The 25,516-nt window shown below is 40.3% G+C and overlaps 1 protein-coding gene across 4 annotated transcripts in view; it reads left to right on the plus strand.

The window, feature by feature from the left end:
* Positions 1 to 25,085, plus strand: part of LOC129723941 (neurotrophin 1) — a 65,270-nt gene extending 40,185 nt beyond the window's left edge. For all 4 annotated transcript variants that reach the window (XM_055678439.1, XM_055678440.1, XM_055678441.1 and 1 more), the window contains 4 exons: positions 4,778 to 5,625; positions 22,878 to 23,018; positions 23,124 to 23,279; positions 23,386 to 25,085. In XM_055678439.1, coding sequence (XP_055534414.1) covers positions 4,778 to 5,625; positions 22,878 to 23,018; positions 23,124 to 23,279; positions 23,386 to 24,496 — 2,256 coding nt within the window. In that variant the 3' untranslated portion in view covers positions 24,497 to 25,085. The remainder of the gene's footprint in view (positions 1 to 4,777; positions 5,626 to 22,877; positions 23,019 to 23,123; positions 23,280 to 23,385) is intronic.
* Positions 25,086 to 25,516: the final 431 nt, after the last annotated feature.

Raw genomic sequence — 25,516 nt, forward strand, 5'->3', positions numbered from 1 at the left:
ACGAAATGTGTTGAAATGTATAGCTCTACTTCGCCTTAGAAAGAGCTGTACATTTCACCACGGTAAGGCGAATCGCATCGCGCCGGCATTCGCGTTCTGCACAACCGTAGCCGTTGTTCCGTTCCTGTTTAATGATGTCGTATTAAATGTGCATATTACAATTCGGCAGCACTTCAACTTCTCATTTGCACAAAATTTAAAAATATTCAATGAACTTCATTCAAAATATCAAACAAAAAGAAATTACAATACTGCCAATGAACGGTCAACGTTTATTTACTAGAAAAAATGACTGACACGCAAGCAGCCGGGTTATCTTTCTTGTAAAAGTATTCTACTTCAACCTTGCGGTCGTGGCTTTGCATACAACCTTCCTGTGATTTTTTCATCTCGCTCACTGGTGGATTGATCAACCATCTTTCTACTTTAATAGATGCATTTTTGAATATCCTGAAACTTCTCCGAACATACCCTATGGCTATAATCAACATTTGAATCACTATTTAGGAAATTATTCGCACAAACGGCAAAATAAAACACTGCAATGAAGATATTGAGCTTTGAATTTTTTGAGAAAATGCACAGTTTTCCATCACATGTAAAAACGCAAATATCCCCGTCCCCCGATAAGATATCAAGGATCTTTTTTCATGTGGATTTTCGTCTTGAATCCCGCTTTGCTATGAAAGCTTTAGTTCTTGATCAAAAAATTTTTTAGTATGTGTTTTTAAGGGTTTTATCTGAAAATTATGAGAAAAATTCACTTTTTTGTGATGTTCAATGGGCTCTGTGAGTCAAATAATTGAATGCGATGCTGAACTAAACCATGCAAAATATCCAAAAACAACCTCATAAAAATAAAAAAAATATATGAAAAAATGCAAGAATCAAACAGATTTGAAAAAAGTGCAAACGAGTGGGTTTGTAGCTTGAAAAAGTCATTTTTTCATAAATCACGTTTGGGCAACCTGAAAACGATTTTTTAGAAAGTCGAAATGTTCTACAAAAATGCTATAAATAAGCCTATCTTTCAATTTACCTTGACTTTTTCAACAATGATTTTTTTGGGACAGCCTAGTAGGCATGTTTTTGAGTTCTTTCTTCGTTTTATTTATCAATTCCTCCTCAGCTTTCGCGACAAAATTGTTGGAGTAGATCTTACGCTTCAGGTTTGCCCAAGAATCCTCGATGGGACGCAACTTGGGGACGTTGGGTAGGTTCGCCAACTTGGGTACCACATTGATATTCAGCCGCTCCATCTCCTCCAACGATCGCTTTGAGTAATGGGCCGATGCCAGATCCGGCCCAGAACACCGCGTCTTCGGCCTTATGGTATTTATTGATGAGCGACGCAACTGCCGGCAGGCACTTCGTACTATAAATTTCCCTGTTCACGGCCAGTCCGGAGCGAAAGAAGAGCGGCTTTGACATCCCCTTCTCGCTGATTGTCAGCCACAGCAGCATCGTCTTAGGAACTTAGGTGTGTGAAATAAACTTCGCTTCGGTGCTCACTTCCTTCGTGGGGTAGTAAAATACGAAGTGCCCTGTCAGTCGTTGCCATCCAGGGTGAGATAGGTCTTGTCGCCACCGCCACGTCGCAATTGGGCGGGAAAATCGACTTGACAATTATTCCAGACCAGTGGACATGTATGTCCATGTTCGTCAGGTACTTTTTCACTGTTTGGCCGGTTGCACCAGTTGTGAGATGTTAAAAAGAAAAGGATTTTCTCGATTCTTTCATACCCAGCAAAATTGTAGAAATCATTTCTAGAGTTATTCTTTGAATTAAACAAATTAAAAAAAATGCTCGAATAATTGAAAATTAAGAAATCTAAAATTGTTTTCGAAATTGACCTATTGACATCTATCACCCTGAAGTAATAGATAGATGTTTCTTACGTGAAATTTCCCGAGGAATAGGATGAAATCATCAAATTTAAAATCAAACTGACTGCATTTGCCGAAAAATACAAATTTAGTTTTGAAATAAAAAAAATCTATCTGGCAACATTTCCCGTCAAAAATGATATTTTTTTTCTGGATTTTTTGTATTATTTCCTTCAAAAATCACTGATCAGTATTTTTCGGACGTATAAAGTCTGTACATTTAAAAAGAAGTTTTGAACAAAAAATGCGTTATTTTGCAACAAATATTTCTCCAAAGCGGCCTTAGAAGAATAATTCTCCTATCCTTGAGGAAAATCTGTGATGGTCGATGCCAAGTTTGTGCCTTTTTTGCTCCTTTTGTATAGAATGACCCTAATGGAAACGCGAAATTCTATCACCCAAAGGTTGATGATTGCATTGGAAATCAAGGCTATTCTCTTATTTTTTCGATTTCGGCAAACTAAATAAGTTTTCTTTTATGGATTTTGCTAAATCGCGTGTGTGCCATAGGTGTTATTTGAGCCGTTGCGGAACAGAGAGGTCTATGTGCCATCGGGGAAATTTTTCAGGAAAAGCAATTTTCGAAAAATCTCTGAATAAAATTCTGTTAAACGGATTTTTCCAAACAAAATGTTCTGATATAAAGGTTATGAAGTGGCTTATCTAGGAATGCTTAAAACCAACAGTTTCTTTGGGAAAAGGTGATTTTATCTCACCAATGTAGATAGACCACTCTGACTATATATATTTATTCACTGGAATCCTCGAATCGTTTCGGAGCCGAGTGATCTATGTACACAAACCAGGTAAATGACAAAGAATATGACGGTAACCCGTATAAAATGGCCAGTGTCACATGGTATATGATACATATAGCATGTCACATGTAAGATTTCACCTGTAAATTTCAACACGGTATAAATCAGCTTCAAAGTTCGATTTTTCGAAATTTTCCTAATGACCAAACTCCAGCTTCTTGAATAGATGCGGTTTATGCAAAGAACTCATTTTCGGAAAGAATGGTCTTTAGACCACTTTGTTCCGCAACGGCTCATTTATGTATCGTTTTGCTAGAAAAATCAGAGGAGAGTGTGTTTTTTTTAAATGCACAAAGTGAATTTTTACTACACAGTACAGTTTAAAAAGTTCCTTTCCGGCTCACAAATGGACTTACCGCAGCGATTTTATCAAAAGTTCCAAGGTCAATTTATATGGTCGTAGCGAAGCGCATTTTGAGACACTATTGCTTTAACTACTTTGAAAATTTGAAAAATGAACTCAATACTTTACAATTAAATTGGCTAAAGCAAATGCTCCGTAATACTTATCAAGTCATTGTTCTGTTTGAACGGTACCTATTTTTTCGCATCAGGAACAAATTAAAACATGAAATTCATCGTTTACCAAGGAAAACAATATAACAGGTCGGTGATTTTTAAGCTGATGTAGTAAAAACAACATTAGAAATTCTTTTTCATTTTGGGAAAAAGATTTTAATCCCTTAAAGCATGCACAAGGAAAGATACGAAACCAAACAAGTTTTACAACATCACAGCAATGATTGTGTAGCATAGATCGGTATTGTTTCACCATAGATTGTTTGACATGTAGTTTGCCAATTTTTGAACAAGTAGCAAATATTTTAGATATGATAACATAACTCTGTTTTTTTTTTCAAAAAATGTTACTTTTTAGTATAACATTTTTATTTGGACGATACTTCGAACTGCTTTGAAGTGTGACATTTTTCTAGCTTATGCGACTTAGAATTCAAAACGAAAATTTGAATTTTCTATTGCAAACAAAATAATGTACAGCGGGAATATCTATGGGCTATCATTCAACTTTTACTACACTACTTTGCATAATGCAAACATATTGGATTACCCTCATTCAACGGCGTTTCATTTCTATTTCCCAATTATCTCAACAAGAGTCCATTGAAATAGATTACAGGTTTGCTAAATTTTCTATTGTGCACTAGAAAGCTTCGCATTCGGAAAACTCAATTAAAGACCCCTACTTTGAGTCCTGATCAAAAAGGCGCGTATGATCTTCAGGAGAAAAAAAATACAGATCATCCATTATATCGGTTGGAAACTGACCGGGAATCATGACCGAAGTGAAGCCAATCTAGCGTATGTACATTATTCGTTCGGCGAGTCCGGCGACGGCGTCGTCGTTGTTGGAATGCTTTTAATGAAATTACATCCAAACAATGCGACTAGCATGCTGCGAAAGAGAGAGAGAGAGAGAGAGAGAGAGAGAGAGGGAGAGAGGCACAGTAAAACTGGGCAAACGCCTGCGAACGAATTGGGTTATTGAGGCAACAACCTTCAAGCTTGGGTATAAATTGTAATCCATTCTTGCGGTTTCACGGCATCCATTTGTTCCAGTTCCAGCTCGAACCTACAAAGCACATGGAAGAGGCTGGAACATGGTGAGGAATACTAAACTGCTAGCACACTAACATACACACATATACATGCCCGCCCATCATTCTCCGAGGGGGGATTAACATAAGCGCTGAATTCATACCCGACCTTCCTCAACATAATACCGCTCATTATACGCTGCATCCCCGTTTCTGTTGAGTCATTTATTTCCTCGTCAGTTAATGATGATTATTAGAGCTTTGTTTCTTTGCACGATTCCGAAGACGTGTGAAGTTACACATGTGCTTTGGCAATTTTGTACGCGGCCGAAGAAGGAGGGGCCGGCCAATCTAACGGCTCTTACCTGTAGGATGACGGTTCAATACGGTTGTTTGTTTTTCAATCAGTGCAACCAGCATTTATCGATCGGGCTCCATCGCTCGTGCAGATCATTTAGTAGCTATTAAATTAAACGATTATCTTTTTATTTCTGTTCTTTTTTCTATTCGGTTTAGGTCAAGCAAATGTTCGGCGATCGGCAAGAGCTGATCCTCCCGCTGGTGTACGATGTGGCGAACATGATCCGAACGGTTGCCAAGAAGGAGAGCCTACTAAACGAACGGTATCCCACCGAGGAGGAAGAAACTATACCGGCGAACCAGTTGCTGCGAAGAAGTTTCTCGGTTCGGCCGGAACCGTCCGGGTTCAAAGTGAACACGGTTGAGACGGCGGACTCGAACCTGAAAGACGATCGACTAATGGTAGACATCAAAGAGGATGACGTGCGATCTGTTCGTGATAGTGGGGCAAAAAGTGATGAACAGAGCGGCCGGTCCATGACTATTAGTGACGTGCCGATGTTCGAAGCTTTGGTTCAATCGTTTCCCAGGTTTAGCCAACAACTAACGAGGGCCAAGGGCGATAAAGAAGAGCGGATGTCGTTTCACGAACGAAAGCTGAACATGACGGCATTCAACTCCACCAGAAAGCAGAAAGATCAGCTGGCTATGCCATCGGATGGACCGATTCCCATTACTCTACCCAAGGCATCCGCTCCCGGTTATTCGAAGAGATTGCAGCCAGCGACTGCTACGACAACAGCGGCACCAGCTCCGGAAGTAACAACACTAACCATGGAGGAAATAGAGGATTTGGCTCTTTCGGGACTGAATGGAACCGAGCTGGATGCGCTCGAGAAATCCGGTGTGGGCAGTTCGAATGGAAGTGGACCGGTGGCGGAACTGCTGATCGGTGGATTCCGCAATCGGCCCTCGGACTTTAACAAAATCCATATGCTGCTGCCGAACGAAAAGTGTGACCATTTCTCCACTGGCGTTTGCATTCGGGTGGAAAACTATCCTGAGTGAGTATTGATTGTAGCTTTTGTAAACAAATCAAGCAACAAATTCACATCCGGGTGCGGAAACAAACTGCAACATGAGGCAAGTGCGAAAAATAACGCATGTAACACCTGCTATTGTATTACCTGTTTGCCTATGCACTGCTGCGTAGAATTACAATTCGAAAAACAAACCGAACAACAGATTGCAGACCCTGCAGGGTCTACGGTCTAGGGAGATAGTAACTTCCTACTGTAACATCACTTTTCGTTTCATTATTACCAGCTCGGTTGGGTGGCAAGCGTTAAAAAAGTGCGTGTTTTGCTTGTATCCAAGTGGTGAAAGTACTTCGAATGGACACACTTTTTTATGTTTTCTCGCTATGAATAATCATTGATTTGGCATTGAATAAGAGCTAGGGGGTACCCTGCGTGGTCACAACAGCAGCAGCAGCCGCAACAACAGCAGCGTGAAAGCAAATTCAATCGCACTGAGTGTTAAGTTGGAGGGTTGTGTTCAATTTGCCGCACCTTCTGTTTGCTGGTGAGGCAAGGCAAGGTTCGACCGGAAGGGGCGGGTAAAGCGTTTTTTTTTTTCGGTGGGTTTTGTTAAGCAGCCCCTGAACTTAACTCGAGTTGGGTGGTTTTCCGGCTTAGCGAATTGTTGGGAATGTATGAGGGCCATTGACCTCGTGGTTGAACGGGAATGCTCGTTAGTTGGAGATTTCTATTGAGTTCGGTTTCCCAATGTGACATATCTTCTTGAGCCGTTGAGCCGTTATTGTTGTAAAACCGCTTGTGTCTTAGGTGGCAACTTACGGATATGTTGATAAATTGTCATTAATGCAGCCTTTTCAATACAGTATTTGCGCATTGCTTCCTGTTTCTAAGCTGATCTAGTGTTGACAGGATTCCTGGGCTATTGTTCAGTTTAAATGTCGCTGGAATGAAATAGAATATATTGACCTAGTATAAACTCGCTTCTCATTTTGTTGACAAAGATTTGTACTATAGTACTTTTGTTGAAATTACTTGCGGATAACCACATTTATTATACTGTTCATTTTATTAAATTATGGATGCAGTGTTTCATTTTAAAAATTGCGACAAACGCAAAGTAAGTGAGTCTATTTGTCGCTTGACTTTCTCAAATTTTGTTTTTTATTCTAATTTCTATAGTGTGACAATAGAAAAGAGAATATTAAAACAAAATTTGATATTACCCTTTATTTGAACAGTTCAGAACACGGTTCAACGGTTTGGAAGACATTTGTTTGCAGTGCAGACATTTGCAGTGTTTCATTTTAAAAATTGCGACAAACGCAAAGTAAGTGAGTCTATTTGTCGCTTGACCTTCTCAAATTTTGTTTTTTATTCTAATTTCTATGGTGTGACAATAGAAAAGAGAATATTAAAACAAAATTTGATATTACCCTTTATTTGAACAGTTCAGAACACGGTTCAACGGTTTGGAAGACATTTAAACATACGTTTAGTGCGAATTTCTACACTCAATTTAGCGTATATTTTATTGCAAATTCCAGTGCACAGTTTTAGCACAGACTAACAGACGAAACACTGGAACCTAGCTCCATCGCCGAATAACAGTCATCGCGCGAAAATGTCGTCAAGGGCGCTGTCATGCAATCTCATACATATTTTGTAGTTCCACATTTGACAAATGCAGCAACGTTGGCGCTGATGTCGAAATACATGACGCAGCGTGAACACGACAGCAGACGGTGCTAGTGTTGCTAACGTAAAGTACTGGAATCATCCAAATCATGATTTTATTGAAAATTTGTTCGACGTGTTATGTCTGTGGTTTTAGGTTTGTTTCATTCAGAATTTGGCCGCACACAATTTCCGATTTCTCCATAAGGAAATAACGTACAAAATTGATAAAAATATGTATTTATTAAAATTGCAGGAAAAAATACAAAACAAATTATTTGTCTGCTGTTTTGATGAGTTCCAGAACTTTTCGTCGAATACCTCCCGTCAATTTCTGCACAGTGGCAACCAACGTTGCCAGTATGCCAGATAAATCTGGATTTAGCCAGATTTCTCAGAATATGCCAGATATTTGAAAATGAGACAGATTTTTGCCAGATTTATTTTCTTTTTGCCAGATTTTATAATGTTTTGATTTTTTTGCCACATTTCTTCATTTTACGCTTGACTATTGCCCATTATCATAGGTGTCTTGCCAAATCATCAACTTGCGGGCGAATTTATCCGCGAAAACAAATTTTAACCTACCTGGATCATTCCCCTGACGGTTAGCAAGGTGACATTTCCGACCAGGGCTTTGTCCAAAGTCCGTTTTGACATATGTAGGGATACCATCCGCTTCTTCTTTCGTCTGAGAATCGTGGTCATGTCGTTCCGTGCCCGTTTGTAATTGGCCTTGTTCTCTCTCGTTGACCTGCCCAGGTATATCGCCCAGGTCCGGTTCTTCTCATTCACCGCTGCCTCGCACTCCCCGTCATACCAGTCGTTTCTGCCACTCGGTGCTTCCACTCCTAGTGTCGCCGTTGCGGTCTCCACGTTAGCTGTGCGAATGCTGCACCAGCCGTCTTCGAAAGGCAATGCGCCCAGCCCCTCCGCTGTGGGTAGCACCGCTTCAAGCTGTTGCGCGTATTACTCCGCAGCCTGGGAGTTCCGGAGCTGTTTAATGTTGAGCCGCGGGGTTCGGCGATGTCGCGCGTGGTATGCGGTTGACAGTTTTGAGCGCAATGATACCGCAACTAGGTAGTGGTCCGAGCCAATATCCGCACCGCGATAGGTACGTACGTTTGTAATGCAGAGAAGAACCGGCCGTCGATGAGAACATGGTCAATTTGATTTACTATACGTAGGTCAGGTGATCTCCAGGTAGTTTTGTGGATGTCCTTACGGGGAAAGAAGGTACTTCGGACTGCCAGTCCTCGGGAAGCTGCGAAGTTGACGCATCTCTGGCCGTTGTCGTTCGTCGCGGTGTGCAGGCTATGCTGGCCGATCACCGGCTTGTACATTTCTTCCCTACCGATCTGCGCGTTCATGTCCCCGATGACGATCTTGATGTCTCTACGCGAGCAGCTATCGTAGAGTTTCTCCAGCTGTGCGTAGAACTCTTCTTTCTCTACATCGGGTCTTCCTTCGTGAGGGCAGTGCACATTGAGGATAGTGTAGTTGTAGAACCGGCCTTTTATTCTCAACAAACACAATCTGTCGCTGATCGCCTGCCACTTGATCACACGACTCTGCATCCTGCCCAGCACTATAAAGCCGGTACCCAGCTCATTGGTGGTGCCGCCGCTCTGGTAGTACTGTGCCCTGCGGCCACAAATCCTCCGTATCTTCTCTCCTTTCCGGCAAAGCTCCTGGAGCGCAACGATGTCGAAGTGGCGGGGTTCTAGCTGATCCAGAAGAATCCGGTCGCCACCCGGGGCGTTCAGCGATCTACAGTTCAATGTACCGACCTTCCAATCGTCGTCCTTATTTCGTCGCCTAGGTCGTTGCCAATTGTTCCGGTCCGTATTCAATTCTTGATTGTTCGTAGTATTTTAATGTTTCGGCATGCTGCCTTACTAGGACCGCGGATGCCTAGTCTCGCGACGGGGCTGCCGTCTTGGGTGTAGCTGGCGAGACGCCGCATTTCATAATTCAGCCGTCCGCTCCGGATCAGACGCTGTTTGAGCCGCCCCTAACATGGGGAACAGACGCTCGGACAAGCTGCCCTCCTAGGAGAGCATCTCCCCCTTCCCTGTCAGCATACGACCAAGTTCCCACCGGTTCACCGATCTTCCCTTGGTTGCTCGTATCCCAGTCGGTACCACGAGGAGGTAGGGATAGGAGTTGCTGGGCATTATGCTTTGGACCACACTGGGGTCTATTTTATGCCAACTAGTACGGGTGTACTGCTGGTACGCACTGCCCAGCCGTTTACCAACCCGACATCATATCACGTAACTTTGCGACGGCGGAGGAAACTTACGCCCGACTGAAAGCCGAAGCTGGACGGATCGGATTGCGGATAAAAGCGTCGAAAACAAAATACATGCGAGCGAGAGGCTCCAAGGAGAACAACATCAGCCTCCCAACTCAAGTCTCTGTGGACGGTGATGAGCTTGAGGTGGTCGATGAGTTCGTGTTTTTGGAGTCACTGGTGACCGCCGACAATAACACCAGCATAGAGATCCAGAGACGCATCCAGGCAGGAAACCTTGTCTACTTTTCACTCCGGAAGACACTTCGATCGAATCGAGTGCGACGACGCACGAAGTTGACGCTGTACAAAACCCTGATAAGACCGGTAGTCCTCTACGGGATCGAGACGATAACGCTTCTCGCGGAGGACCTTAACGCTCTTGGAGTTTTTGAACGGAAGGTGCTACGGACTATCTACGGTGGAGTACAGACGGACGACGGTGAATGGCGACGGCGCATGAACCACGAACTGCACACGCTGCTTGGAGAGAATCCCATTGCACACCTGGCGAAAGTTAATAGGTTGCGGTGGGCCGGTCATGTCGTAAGGATGCCGGACGGCAACCCTGTGAAATCACTTCTCTTCAGCAACCCTGCCGGCACCAGAAATAGAGGGGCGCAGCGTGCACGATGGCTCGACCAGATCGAAGGAAACTTGCAGGTGATGAGACGCCTGGGGAACTGGCGAAACACAGCCCAAAACCGAGCAACATGGCGACAAATTCTTGATACAGCACGAGCCACCACGGCTCTCGTCTGATTGGTAAGGTAAGTAAGGGATACCATCCGTCCTGATTTAGCAGGTCATGTCCTGATTTCGAGACCCATTTGGAGCGTCCTGATTTATTTTTCATATTTTAGCATTTGTCCTGATTTTTCTGAATTATGCCGGATGTTCAGAAATGTTGAAAATTGTTCAGTACTTTTACTTCGACTCCGGAACGAAACGGACTTATTTCGAACGATTTTTTTTCGGTTGAATTTTGACGAGAGAAATTGTCTAGTCGTTGCAACCCTCAACTATCTGATTTTTAAGTCCTAACCATGATGGTGGTCGCTATAATGCGTGTTCGTAATATGCGAACCTCTCTGCTTACGTCAGTTTCGGGATTTATGAGGTATTGGCAACACAAATGTTGTCAAATTTATTTCTCTTTTGAAAAAATACGTGAAGACTTCAAAATGACGTGAGCAGAGTTGTCAAAAGGGTGGATGATTTAATACGAACTTTGCATTTTAGCGTCCGTCATTATGGCGCGTAAAAAGCTGTATACCACTTTTTATATATCATTTGGAAAAGCCGCGTTTTCTGAACAAAACGTGATTTTTAAAAAAATGTTTATCGTTTTTCTTCGATTTTTTATTGAAGAATAAAAACCTGCTCTAAATGACCTTAATGACATTTCGCACACGTACAGTATATGGGAGAACTGTCATTTAAGGTATTTCGAGCAGTTTGTTATTCTTTATTTATTCGAATCGAAGGACAACGATAAACATTTTTTTAAAGCCACGTTTTGCTGAAAAAATGCATTCTTTCAACTGATGTATAAAAAAGAAGAAAACCGTGTAAAACTTTAGGACTCAATTTTAAACCGTTTACGTGTGCCTCATGTTTTAGATATCTTCTAACGCCCAATGAATCAAAGTTGCAAAATTGGATCGTCCGAGAAATACTTCAAATAAATAAATGAGTGTTTTGGCGTATTTTGAAGTGCAAATCTCAAATTACGTGTTTTGTTTATTGATACCTCAAACAAAAAAAACACCCCATATCAAATTTGTACCGGAAAAATTTGTCCTGATTTTTAACCCCGACCGAATGGTAACCCTAGACATATGTTTCATAGTCCATCAAAACACAGCCGTTGTACTCGGTCAGGGCTAGCTCGTATAGCTTTCTTGCTCGGGTTTTGGCAACAAGGTTCTGTTTCAGCGTCCTGTTGGGTTGTTTGCTGGTATGATACGACCGTAATCTTTCACGCATACAGATTCGACGAGCTGTACTATGTGCTGCATTGTACCCGTTCGCCAGATCACGGAGAGAAACCCCAGGATTATTCCGGACTGTCCTGATGACCTTCACTTGTAGTTTCCGGTCCAATGTTCCACTTCTACGTTTGGTTTGTTTAGCGCGATCCACCGTCAAAGTGTCCTGGTAACGTTTGAGCACGGTATTCACAGTCGATTTTTGAAGTTTGAGAGCCTTGCCGATTGTTCCTCCTGATCATGTGTATGTTTTTTTTTTCTCGTCTCTCGCGTTCCATTTTGGATAACTGTTTAACGCGTGTACAAATTCTGACGAAATTTTCACCACTAAGTAAATAAACCTTCCAGATCAAAACGCTGCCATTGGTTTCTCGGTACGACAAATAGAGACGCTGCGGTAAATAAAAGGAAACGGTCAAATGCTAAGTGGAACAAACCTAATTACAATTACAGTCGAATCGCTTTATAGCGACATCACAAGGGACCGTCGTTATAGAGAAATGTCGCAATAAAACTATTATTTTTTCATGAATATAAAACAGGAGGGACCGTGAGAATGTCGCTATAGAGAGATTTGTCGTTATGTCGTAATAGAGAGACTCGACTGTATTTAAAATTTATTAGAAGATTTCAATCACAGACAAACAGACGTGCCACTCGAAGACGATTTCATCGGCCAGAAAAATAACGATAATTTTGAAATTTTGCTTAGTGGGCAATAATGCCGCTAATGTCGCTATGAAAGCGTGCTTTTCCATTATCAAAGACAAAAACCATCAGTAATGCCGCTTGTGTTGATTTAAGCAAGCGTGTACACCCATTAGCAAAGACAAAAACCGTTTTACGAAAATAAGTTGGTAGGTAACAGGCTCACATGGTGGCGCATGAGTGTAACGTTTCGAATTGAAGAGGCAATTCTGTTTGTCTGTGATAGTAGTAAGTAGTAAGGTTCCAGTTGAATCTGTTCAACTTTAAAATTTTTGTTCAACTTAAAATTTTCAATTTCCAGTTGAATCTGTTCAACTCAAAATTTTCAAACGGTTCCAAATTATTACAAGCTGCACGCACGACTTCGATCGGCATTTCATTTTAGATTTTCACTATACAGTTCTTGCATTAAAAAATGGACTTTTTCCGGAAGGCGATAAAAAACTTACACGTCGACTTAGGTACCCCATCAGTATTCAGCCGCTCCTTCTGCTCCAACGATTGCTTCGAATTGTGGGCCGACGCCAGATCCGGCCAGAACACCGCGTTTTCGCCCTTATGGTATTCCTTGATGAACTACGCAACAATCGGCAGGCACTTCGTACTATAAATTACCCCGTTCACGGCCAGTGCGAAGCGAAATAAGAGCGGCCTTGACATCCCCTTCTCACTGATTGCCAGCCACAAAAGCACCTTCTTGGAGAGCTTGATGTGTGAAATGAACTCGGAGCCAACTTCCTTCGCGAAGTGCTCTGCCAGTCGTCGCCATCCAGGGTGAGATAGATCTCGTCGTCCATTACCAGTGCCATGTCAGGATTCAAGGATTCAAAATGCCAGCTTGGGTCGAATTATGTCCCATTGATATCATCCAGGTTCCGGCAACACTCTTATTAGCTGGTATTTGGTCATCTTCAGCTATTTTCCAGGAACCGGGAGCCAAAATCTTGAATTTTGAAATAACCGTTATTCGGCCCCAGACGCCATTTTGAATCTTTCAAGTGTCATCACATTATTTTCAAAGTTATATTATTAGTGTAACAAAATGTAACAAGTGTAACAATGAACCTTATGTAGTTTTACGTCAACCTTGCGGTTGTGGCTTTGCACACAAACGTTCTGCTATTTTTTTATTGAAGAAAGTGCACATACCGGTAACGCTACTTCCGCTCCCACTGCACCTTGTGCTGCAATTACTGCTGCTGATACCCGCTGCCACTGCTGCTGCTTCCCGCTGCAACCTAGTTGGGGCCGTCCTAGTCGCCATCCACTATTAAAATGATTAGTTTAACCCATTTCCGATGAAGAGAAATCAGTTTTTTCCTCAAAAAATGAACTTTAGACTCTTAACTATATGCACAATTGACACAAACTGTATTGCATATAAAAGATCAATCTGCTCTTCAACGATACTGAATGATTTCGTCGAGCAAATTTTCATGAATAATTGTTAAACTCAAATCAAAGTTTGAATGTCAGGTGATGCTATATGGCATCGCCCGCCGGGAATTGGTCAACCAGATGTAGGCTCTTATAAAGGTCAACTAGTACTTTCCCAGGTTACTAAGTATATAAGTCTTGCAACCGTGATTGGGAAGGTAAACACTTAGCGACCAATCAGTGGTCAAATTATGCGTTTCAACAAGGCTTGATAACTTTCAGTAGTACAACAGTTCGAATAATCAAATTACAATATTCTGCATTTGGGCTGCAAGAACGAAGGAAATCCATTGAAAACTCTTATTACTACCAATTGAAATTAAACATGTTTTCCACTTTTTGCATTCTTAGATTTTCATTTTACATTCCTATGTATGTAACAAAACTTCCTGAGTTCTACGTCAAAAATACGCAGTGAGCAGATAGAAGAAGATGCACTTCTGTATCAATCGAGATCTGAAAACCCTGTCGGCAATGTTTCTGTTCAATGAGGTAATCTGTGAATCTTTTGTTTTTTTTTTTAAATCACTGTATTCAAGGTCGTTTTAGATTATTTTGTGTATAGTGTTATGAGTGTTTTGAAAATTGCACATTTCTACATAGGCAAGACGCAAATTAAAGCGAAAATTTGATGATTTGGTAGCATCGTTTCAAACGAAGCGATCCAGGAGCCTACAATTTCAGTTCAATGAGTAAAATTCATGCTAAAAATGAACCACTCGAACGTCACGTCCGATTAAGTTGATGGCCACACTCTTCTCGCTCTCGATTGAAACGAACATTCTTTTAAGCTTGAAACTTTTTCTATTGTTTCATTTTCGCCTTCAACAAGATTATACTGGTCCAAGGTTGCAAAACGTCATCGGTCGGAGTGAAAACGAAAGAATGCCTCTTCGAGCAGGTTTTTGTCAAACGGAAGCTACACGAAGGGCAGTCAGAACTTAAAACAAAGCCAATGGTGCTTATTACGGGAGTCACTTCACGGTGAAATATATTTCACTCTCACGCTCACTTCACTTTTTTAGACCTATTCCCGATTCCACCTCAAGTCACCTCAAGACAAAAATCACCTCCGTGGAGTGAGATTGACAGTGAAGTGAAATTGAGAATAGGACAAGTGAAATGAGATTGTTTCCCAGCTCAAAAATGTCTAAGTCCCAGAAGGCCGTTTTTCCCGTTTTTTTAGATAACACCAGATCTTGACTTGCTCTAAGACATTCGGCATCAATAAAAATGTTTTTTTCGGTATCGAAAATTAACTGAACTAGTTTGCATTTTTTTCATCGGGCAAAAAAATGAAAAATTGACCGCTTTAAGGCACGGATCAAACTCTGATTCGCTTCGTTACTGAAGAATAAATCCAATATTTACCATTAGATCACAAATCAATCAACTTTATGACTTATGACAGCTTCGTGGAATCATTTCACCGTTCAAAATGGTCGTGAAATAATTCCACGTGAAACGTCGCTTTTTCCGTTCTCACCTCACTGATATGACACTCATAATAACCCAGATTCCACGGCAGATGTCACTTCGCGACGTTTTTCTCACTTACGTGAGTCCCGTAATAGGATTTTGTTCACTTCACTTTGATTTCACCGTGAGGTGACTCCCGTAATAAGCACCAATGAAAGGCAATCGCATCGCAGTCAGTCAGTAGCAAAAACGTAAATTTTGAAAAAAGTCCTTACGTAATTCGTGGATGACGCCAAAAACAAAATCCAAGAGGAGGCAGGCTTGTAATGAAAAGAAAACTACAGAATTACTCGAATAGAGATAGAGGACAGAAGATGAAGCGAAGTACTGTGCTTGCTTCATAATGATAAAACTAAAATAAATATCTATATATGCTGGCAGTAAGATCTTACTAGGGGGGAAGGGGGTATCAAAAAATCTTACGATGTCTTACAAGGGAGGGAGGGGGGTTAGAAAAAGTGGAAAAATATGCTTACGTAATTATTGAACGGCTCCTAAGCGATAGAGGCACTTTTTTTAACTGTGTAATGCCAAGGACAGAATTTTCCAATGGGATGACAGCCCTATCTCTTTAAACTCTTTACGTTTGACAGTTGACAAACTTGATAATACTGCCTCGAAGCAGATGTCGAGAATAAATTACAAACACCTGCTACTTTAGTCGGGAAGACTCTTCACTTATTAAACGTACAATGAGATAGCATAATGTCATCCCCTGATAATTTCAGTCATATCACGTCATCAGATGTAACCATTTGACAGTTGGAATGGCTGGGGCTGATTTCGCGTAGTTCAAAAAGTCATTGAAAACCTGTCGGCGGTCAAGTTGACTGAAGGTGTGTATGAGGTAACCGAAATTGGTAAACAATCAGAAAAAAGACGCGGTCAGTTTTCTTTTCGATGAGATAAACACGAACAGTTGTTGATCATAACATTACTTGAAGCTTCAAGCTTCTTGTTCAATCGTGTTATTGTAATTGGGTCGAAAATGCGGTGCGATTAATGTACAGGAGGGTGTCACCGTGAAAGTGATACACACATTTGAGTGCCTGTTTTCGCAACGGAAGGCCTACTCTGTTAACAAAGACGACTAGAACAAGATACCTGACTTCCAGTTTTTCCATACATTTTGCCCACCACACCTTCACAACAGTTAGTGCTGCCATCTTACGACTTAAATTCGCATAAAGCTATGGTTATTAGCAGAATCGATTCATCGTGCGTAGTCCGCCAGATTAAAATGAAAACTAGATGGCAGCACCATATAAGGATATTGAAAATTAGGTGGCAGAACCATATAAGGATATTAAAAAAAAATGCTTCACCTTTCACCACATTGCCGTCATTATCAAATTACCAGTATACAAATTAGATCGATTTTCGTTCACGCGCAGCGACAATCGTATCTGCTACATACTGCAAGAGTCAGGTATCTTTCACTTGTCATCTTTGCTATTATTCAGCAGTGTTTGTTTTGATTGCGGTAAGTGGTAGTGGTAGTGTTTCACTTCCACAACGGAGTGTGTGGACTGCAGCGGTTACAGAACGTTTTCGACAGAATTCAATCCGGTCGGCAAGAGTCACGGATTATAGCGCAGAAATATTGCCGACAGGGTTGCCAGATCCCGATTGCTACTGAAAACGCACGCTGCTCACAACATAATGTTTTCAGATGAAAAACTGTTCACGTTGGAGACTGTTTTGAAAAAGCACAATGATCGTGTTCATGGAGCATATCTTCGTGATATTCCACTGATTCAGAGCCAGCGTGTACAGTATAGTGAGGAAAAGTGATCGATTTTCCAGAACCAGTTTTTTTTTGGTTCCTTTTGGGGCCCCAAACAACCCTAAACTTACCGAAAGTCGATTGGTTTTGTCTCCGCTTGGCGCATTGCATTTCAAAATTGTATGAAAATTTATATGGGAAAACCTACTTTTTTGCATTTACCTTTCTAGAGAGCTCAATAATGCTCTAATAATGCACTACAATATGTTAAAGTATAGTATTTTAGATGCCTAACAATTTTGCAGAAGACAGTGAAGAGCTAGGATGTCCCTAAGAAGAGCTATAGCTGTCCAAAGTTGAGTATGTCGATTGATCTTGTTTTCTGCCAACATTACCAATGTACCGGCGTCAGTAGGATTCTCATCAGAAGTAACCTGTCGTAACGAGTTTATACACTCAGCTGGATCAAGCAAACAAATTCAGGTCAATATTCTCGGTGTAGGTAAAATCTACAACGTGTTCCAGAGGTTACTTCTGATGGAAATCTGACTGACGCCGGTACACTGGCAGTGTTGGCAGAAAAAATGATTTGCAACATAAATTTCGACATAATCAACTTTGAACAGCTCTAGTATATTTTTGGGACACCCTAGCTCTTTAGTGTCTTCGGCCAAGTTGTTGGGCATCAAAAAAACTACCATTTGAAGTCATGAAACCTATGGTTTGGGCCATTTTGAGCTCTTTAGAATGGAAAATGCAGAAAAGTTGGGTTTTCCATACAAACCTCCATATAAATATGAAATGCAATGCGCCAAGCGAAGACAAAACCAATCGACTTCCGATAAATATAACATTGTTTGGGACCTCAAATATAACAAAAGAAACTTGGTTCTGGCTTTCTGCTATCGAGTTTCGTTTTTTCCATATAACGATTCCCCACCCTAGTGTACAGTCTCTCTAATACACATTTAAGTGTTCGATTTGTTCACGTTTTGTTACCCACTCCGGTACTCGTTTTAGTAAACACGATTTTGTAAGCATTTTGGGAAAAAATTAATATAGATTTTAGTTTGGGTGTTTATTTTTGTATACGTTCCAGTACTCTATACTGTACAAATTTTGGTGCACTTTTTGTGTATGCTGTGGTTAGGGGCCATCCACATACCACGTGGACAGATTTTTACCGATTTTGACCCCCCCCTCTCCCTCCGTGGACAACTGCCCATGTAAATTCTAAAAAAATTGTATGGACCGTGGACATTAGCGATTTTGCAAACATTTGGATCAAACTTTGGTTCACATATCAGTGTGAACTTTTGTGCATATATTGGTACGCAATTGAATATACGTATTTCCTATATTCTAGGTGCACAATTTGAAACACCATTTTGTAAATTAGAAAATGGTACATTTTGTTGCACATTTTATTTAAATAATGTTGGCATTAAGTTTGATACTCATTTTATACAGATTTTTATGCCCTTGTTTGCTAATTGCAGCAGTTTGCAATTTGAAACTTGTTTTTGTACACATTATTAACTTAAATTTTGTACTAATTATGGTACCCATTCGGTACATATTTTGCAACAAATTGTGGTTTTAATTTAGTACTCATTTTAGTTCTCATTTTGGTGCACATTTTGATTAAAATTTTGGTGTACAATTTGAAACTGATATTTGTATAGATTTTGGTACGATTGGAGACACCGAATTTTCGTTTTTTGGTATTCTTTTCAGTACACGATCTGGAACACATTCAAATTCATTTGTTGGCAAAACTCAAACTCATTTCGCTGAAATTTTTTTAAACAATATGAGCTCAGTTTGGACAACATTTTGGACTTCTGATGCATATGTGAGCTCATTTTGGAACACATTTTGAATCATGTTAAGATGCACATTTTGGTAAAACAATAAGTATATTTTTCAGTGTTCTGTTTGGAACTCAATTTCGTACATGTTTTTTTTTGTCCTCTCTGGTAGGTACTCATTTCATTGAACTTCAGTTCACAATTTTGTATGCATTTCGATACCCTTTCACATATTAAAAAGAATTTTTAAACCATTTCAGAATACATTTTGGTACTCTTTGCTGTTTAAATACATGCTAGTATGCATGCTTAATATAGTTTCAAATATCTTAAAATAACAATATAGTTCACTCTCGAATTTCCCATATATTCCCGTGAAGACAGACAGCAAATATCTTAAAATAACAATATAGTTCACTCTCGAATTTCCCATATATTCCCGTGAAGACAGACAGGGAACACCCCCTCTTGTGGTGAAAAAGGTAACTAAACTCATTGCACAGTGGTACAGTAGGGCAATTTAGGCGGACATAGGCTTTTCGTTGCGATTTTGGTTTGCGGTTTAAAGCCATAGTTTTTGTAAAAAGTTGTTTCTTATACATAGTCCTCTATTCATGTGCGAATGAAAATTAGGGTGGTCCTAAATCAACGAAATAAAACATTCTTTGGCAAACTTGTAGACCAACTATTTCTAAGTAACTTTGTAAAAAAAACTTTTTTGTAGACATGAAATTTGGTTTCCAAAAACAGTCTTTTCGCTCTATTTTTTCAATTCTAATTTAAAAACAAAGTTTTCTTCGGTAACTTCAATCAAAAATACGCCAATTTTGACGAAAAAACATTGTCGATATATTATATAGATGAAGAGTTTTCACTATTTCTATTTTAAAAATAGGCCCTTTTGATATATTGATGTCTCCGTTTAGGGCAAACATAAATAATATTTTTTGGTATCATATGATAGAACAAATATTGTATAAGTATTGTAAAGAAATACCGAAAGTTGCTTAAAATTAGTTGATCTACAACTGTGCCAATGAATGTATACATTTATTTATGCAAATAAAAAGTTAGTTTTTTCATTTAGTCGATTTCAGGACCACCCTAATTTTCATTTGCACATTAAAAAGATAGACTAAATATAAGAAACAAGTTCTTAGAAAAAAATTTTACTCTAAAATCACAAAATCGCATCGAAAAACTCGTGTCCGCCTATATTGCCTTACTGTATCACTGTGCATTGTTGTTGAATTTCTGTGAGCGTGTGACATTCTCACACACGAAACTGAATTTACTCAATTTTAGATTTAGTTGACTCAATTTCATACTTTCACAGAAAAAAATATGTTGCAGATTTCGTGCGTATATTGTTTGTATGTAAAACTAACGTCATTCCGGGAGTTAAATATTGATAATATAATAGATGTAGCTTATCGAGGCACGAAGAAGAAATATTCAAATAATCAGGCCACGACGTGTAAATGGTAAACAAATCCCAAGTTGCTATATACGTGGTTCCCTGTGTAACTTCACTAGCTCAGATCCATCACGGGAAGCAACTACGAAATGTGCTGCCGTCAAGCTCAAGCTCAATAATCAGGCCACGAAGTGTACAATTAAATGAATATTTCAATTACCTCGTGAAAAAGATAAAAGGAGAAACCGCACAATAGTTGTCAATAGTCGTATATGGTTGTTGTGCAACTTTTAGCTTAGATAACACTTGAATGTTCTATCAATTTAACAATTTGAGTATGGATACATATCATGTTGTAATTGGTTTAAAAGCTTTTTTATATTATATATAAAAGATATTCAACAAAACAAACATAATTAGTGATAACAACTGTTATGCAAAAACTATTATTTAATGTTTAGTTTGCTTTTTTTTTGAAAGTATTTTTATTGTTTTTTATCCCTCCGAATTTTTTGCTCTCGAGTTCTAATCTTCGTATTCATCACTTGCAGCTTTGCTTCAACCAGCATATTTATGTATTTACTAGCTGACTCGGCAAACTTCGTCCCGCCTATTTTTGTGTTTGATTCAATATTTTTCAACATTCCAAATTCATTGATTTCTTGCGATTTGTTTATATCGTTTGAAATTATTGGTTTTATCGGAATGACAACATCCTCGACTTTTGCCTTTAGTACATCACCTCTATTCCGAAAACACTCATGTTAGGTGGTATTCAGTTATTTTCGTTGTTTTCCAGAAACTGAAAGTGGTCATCTTCGAATTCATTATGGTGTCCAGGGTCAATGCTTGGCTTCTATACATTATTTCGATTACGGAAATATTCATATGCAGTAGTATTCGGCTGTTTCCCAGAAGTTGCCATCTTACAATTCAAAATGGTGTCTGAGGTCAATTTTTAGCTCCATGCATCATTCTGGTTAAAGAAACACTCATATTGGGTGGTATTTGGTCCCTTTAGGCTATTTTTTTGGAGACAATTTCTGGCACCTGAGCGTCATTTTGGTTTAAGAAACACCAATAATAGGTGTTATTTAGTCATTTTCGGCTGTTCTACAGAAACCGGAAGTCACCATCTTAGAATTCAAAATGTTGTCTGTGGTCGATTCTAGCTCCTGTGTATCATTCTGGTATCGAAACATCTCATATTGGATGGATATCAGCCGGTTGTAGAAATACCCATATTGGGTGATATTTGGTTATTTTCAGCAGTTTCCCATCTACCGGAAGTCGTCATTTTACAATTCATAATGTTATCTGAGGTCGATTTGTAGCTTCAGTGCAACATAACAATCCCGGAAATACCCATAATGAGTGTTATTTGGTCTTTTGCCACTGTTGTTTAGGAACCGGAAGTCGCCATATTGGATTTCAAAATGGCATTTGGAGACAATTTCTGGCTTCTGAGCATCATTCTGGTTAAAGAAACACCCATATTTGGTTGTTTTTGGGTCATTTTCGGCAGTTTTCCTGTCACCAAAAGTCGCCATTTTACTACTCAAAATGTTGTCTGAGGTCGATTTGTGGTTTCAGTGCATCATCACGATTTCGGAAATACCCATATAGGATGGTATTTGGTCATATCTCGCTGTTTCTCAGAAACCGGAAGTCGCCATCTTGGATTTCAAAATGGTATTCAGAGACAATTTCTGGCCTCTGAGCGTCATTCTAGTTAAAGAAACATCCATATTGGTGGTATTTGGTCATTTTCCTCTTTTTTCCAATCACTGGAAGTCGCCATCTTACAATTCAAAATTTTGTCTGATTTTTCAAAAACCGGAAGTCGCCATCTTGGATTTCAAACTGGCATTTCGAGACAATTTCTGGCCTCTGAGCGTTATTTTAGTTAAAAAAAACCCATATTAGGTGGTATTTGGTCATTTTCGGCAGTTTCCCAGTCACCGGAAGTCGCCATTTTACAACTCAAAATATTTTCGGAGGTCGACAAACGTACAAACCGTGGAACACCACCCATGGATTGCCTTATGCATAGGCGAACTTTATTATTATAAAATATTCGGCCGAGTCCACTTCACAATAAAATGTGATTTTTTTTCAGTGTACTCATTAGGGTAATATTATTGTCAAAAGTTGCTCTATTTCGCATGTCGTGAAGAACAAAATCAGAAGTGGCGCACCTAGCGGTCGAAAAGGTGACTAACGCTTCTGTCATTTTCAATTTGTCTTCATAATTTCACGTAAGTGAACTATATTGGTATTAAATATATTTGATAGTTTGCAACTTATTTTGTTTCATTTTCAGAACGCGTTTTAAAGAACAATTTCGGTTGGCATTGTAGTGAAATAAAACACTGCATTTAACTGCAATTTTAGTTTGTTATACGGCCTCTATCACATTTCAGTCTAAAACCGATTAAACTGCATTACAGGTCATTAATTTCTTTTAGTTTACTTTGCGACTCGAGCTATAAAAATTAAATCCGCACTTCCAATAATTGACAAAAAATAGGTAGAGAGGAGTCAAATTCGGGTTTCCCTCGTGTCGATAATTATACAAATGAGTAAAATGTTTTAATTAAGGTGAAAACTTCCGACAATTTATGCATCACACGCAACGTTAAATTATAGTAAATAATCCACGTAACGATTCCATTTTTTGCTCATTGTTTAATTTTCCAAAACCATAATACCATTTATTTTTTTCAACCGTTTGCAGGTCTCAGATCCTGAACAGCATCACCCGGCACAAGAGCGCTATGGGAGCCCTGCTGGCGGAGTACATCGACAAGACCAACGAGTTTGACAAGAACGCCTTCGAGCCGGAGGAAATCGAGAGTGGCATCAACACCAAGTTGACGTAAAGATCAAAACCGCGACCGAAAGACTTTCTGTCTCCACGCGTGTGTGTGAATCATGTTTCGTAACGTGTATTCGTCTTTTTTTTCTTTTCCGTTCGTTTTAGGAAACGCTCCGATGACCCTTCAAAGTCTGGTGGTGGTATGTGCCCGAGCATCATCCGTTACGCACGGCCGCAAAAAGCACGCTCGGCCACCGGTGAGTGGAAGTACATCGTTAATACTGGAGAGCACACGCAAACATTGCGGCTGGAAAAGTGCACGTAAGTACCCGGTGAAAATCATGGAAGTTTGGAATGCATTTGTTTCAGTTAATGCATATGTAATAGCTTAATTAATGCTTTTAATATTTTTTTTTCTCTTATTCAGAACACCCCAAGACAGCTGCACCTATTTGACGGACAATTTTCGCTCACGTTGTGTTCAAATCTATAATTATCACCGATTGCTGAGCTGGGATACTGCTCGTGGTCTCCACGTGGATATCTTCAAGGTTCCCACTTGCTGCTCCTGCCATATTGACGGATACCGAGAATCATTCCCCCCTTTAAGCAACTTTAATAATGAGTACGACTCCAAGAGTGAATCCTTCGAAGACCCTTCGCTAGCCGCCAGTAATTTTATTAAAAACACTCACTACAGTACGCTCAAGTTTGACAACGATGAACCGGAGAACGTACAAGAAAACATCGCTTACCACTTTGCCAATGGATTCCAGCGGATGAAACCACCAAAGTACGAAAACGCTCTGTTGGTACCACCGAGTCCGCCTCCACACTTCCACAAAAATCGATTCGAGCGACCGAAGATGCATCCGAAGAAACCATCACACCCACATTACATGCCATCTCAGGTGTTAGACACGTACCTGAGCCCGCCACCGAACGACGTTGGCTTCCACATCCCATTCAAGAGGGGCCCACATTTTACCAACGACAATTCGCTAAAACGAACCGTTCAGGTGCAGCCGAATCGAAATCGGCTTCCGGTTCGAAAGCAAATCAACGTAAACAACGATCAAAACATCGCCGAAACCGACATCCGCATCAACCAGGTCCAGGTCGTACCTCCGGTTGTAAAAAACGACCGGCTTCCGCCTACACAAGCACCGGAAAAACATCGCAAACGTTTTACCACCCCGCCAACTATTCATAAAAAGGAAAAACCACATCACTTTCGGATACCCCACCAGAAACCTGCCCCGCATACCACCGACGCTACACCGTTCGTTCCGGTGACGACACCGACCACAACGACTACGACGGCCGCTACCACCAACGGGCACCAGCGGATCAACTACAATTACCACCCCATAATCGATTTCTTCGGTGAGGTAGAAGCCCAGGAAACGCCATCGGAACCTATCGATCGAATTGGTCGCAACAGTGCACCATCCTCTTCGTCATCGTCTTCATCGCTGAACAGCTGGAAACCGGTTCTGCACGGGCCGGGACAACGGCCCATGAGGATACCTATTTGAGGCGTTTTCGTCCTCGCTGTTTTTTACCTCGTTCGATGCGCGATGACGATTTGAACGAAAGTCTAAGCGAGAAACGCTTTTCTTTCTTTTCTCTGCGAAGAAACTAAAGCTTTAGTGTGAAACATTTCCGCCTTGCTTTCCGCTCGGACAGTTCAGCGTGAAATAATTCACGCGTCTTGCACACCCAGCTCTGCTCGAAGCAAACACACGAAGCTACGAGTGAACAGCCTTAATTTATGCTTTCATCTGCTCTCGTTTTCGTCTCCTAGTGCCTGAATCAAATTGATCGTTTTGTACATTATGCTTATTATTATTTATACCTGCTTGCGATGCGTTGAAGATTGATCGGAAAGTATGTTCTTCATTCTGTATCAATTTCTAACGTTGTCAAGTGTGTTCTCGACGTCTGTAGCCAGTAAGTCCCTACCGCCTAGTGTTTAGTGTTATATTTTAATGTTATTTATGAAACAAAATCGCAAAACAGAGAGAGGGATGACATGACAAATAAAAATAACGGTAAAAATTGTTAGAAAACACGACGACTTCGCTTTCGTTTTATGACAGGTGAATAAAGATCGCTGTGATTCTATACGGGTTGCTCTGTGCGGGAGTTGTTGATCCGAAATGTTCCTTGACGATTGTTGTAAATGTGCTTCTGTAGTTTATATTGAGTTATGATGCGATGATTGGGAAGAACAAATGTTTAAGAGCAAGTTGGAGCGAAACGATGAAAGCTCAAGTGACAAAATATAGATTATATCTGATAAAAATATTTCATTCTTTAAATTTAGTTGAGCTGTTCATTGCTTAGTTGAGAGCTATTCATTGCATGGAACATTGACAATGTAACGAGAATACAGGAATCGGTTGTACAGTTTGTACCTTTTACTAGCAAGCCTAAACTAGTTCTTTACTAGAAACGTGAGATGTTTTTTTATAGTTTCGCTAAGTAGCCTGTCTATGGCGCTTTAATTCACAGAGATGTCTGTTCCAAGCAGGTTTTATCGGTGATCATTGAAA

This window comes from Wyeomyia smithii, chromosome 2, assembly GCF_029784165.1.
Source record: "Wyeomyia smithii strain HCP4-BCI-WySm-NY-G18 chromosome 2, ASM2978416v1, whole genome shotgun sequence".
Taxonomy (NCBI): domain Eukaryota; kingdom Metazoa; phylum Arthropoda; class Insecta; order Diptera; family Culicidae; genus Wyeomyia; species Wyeomyia smithii.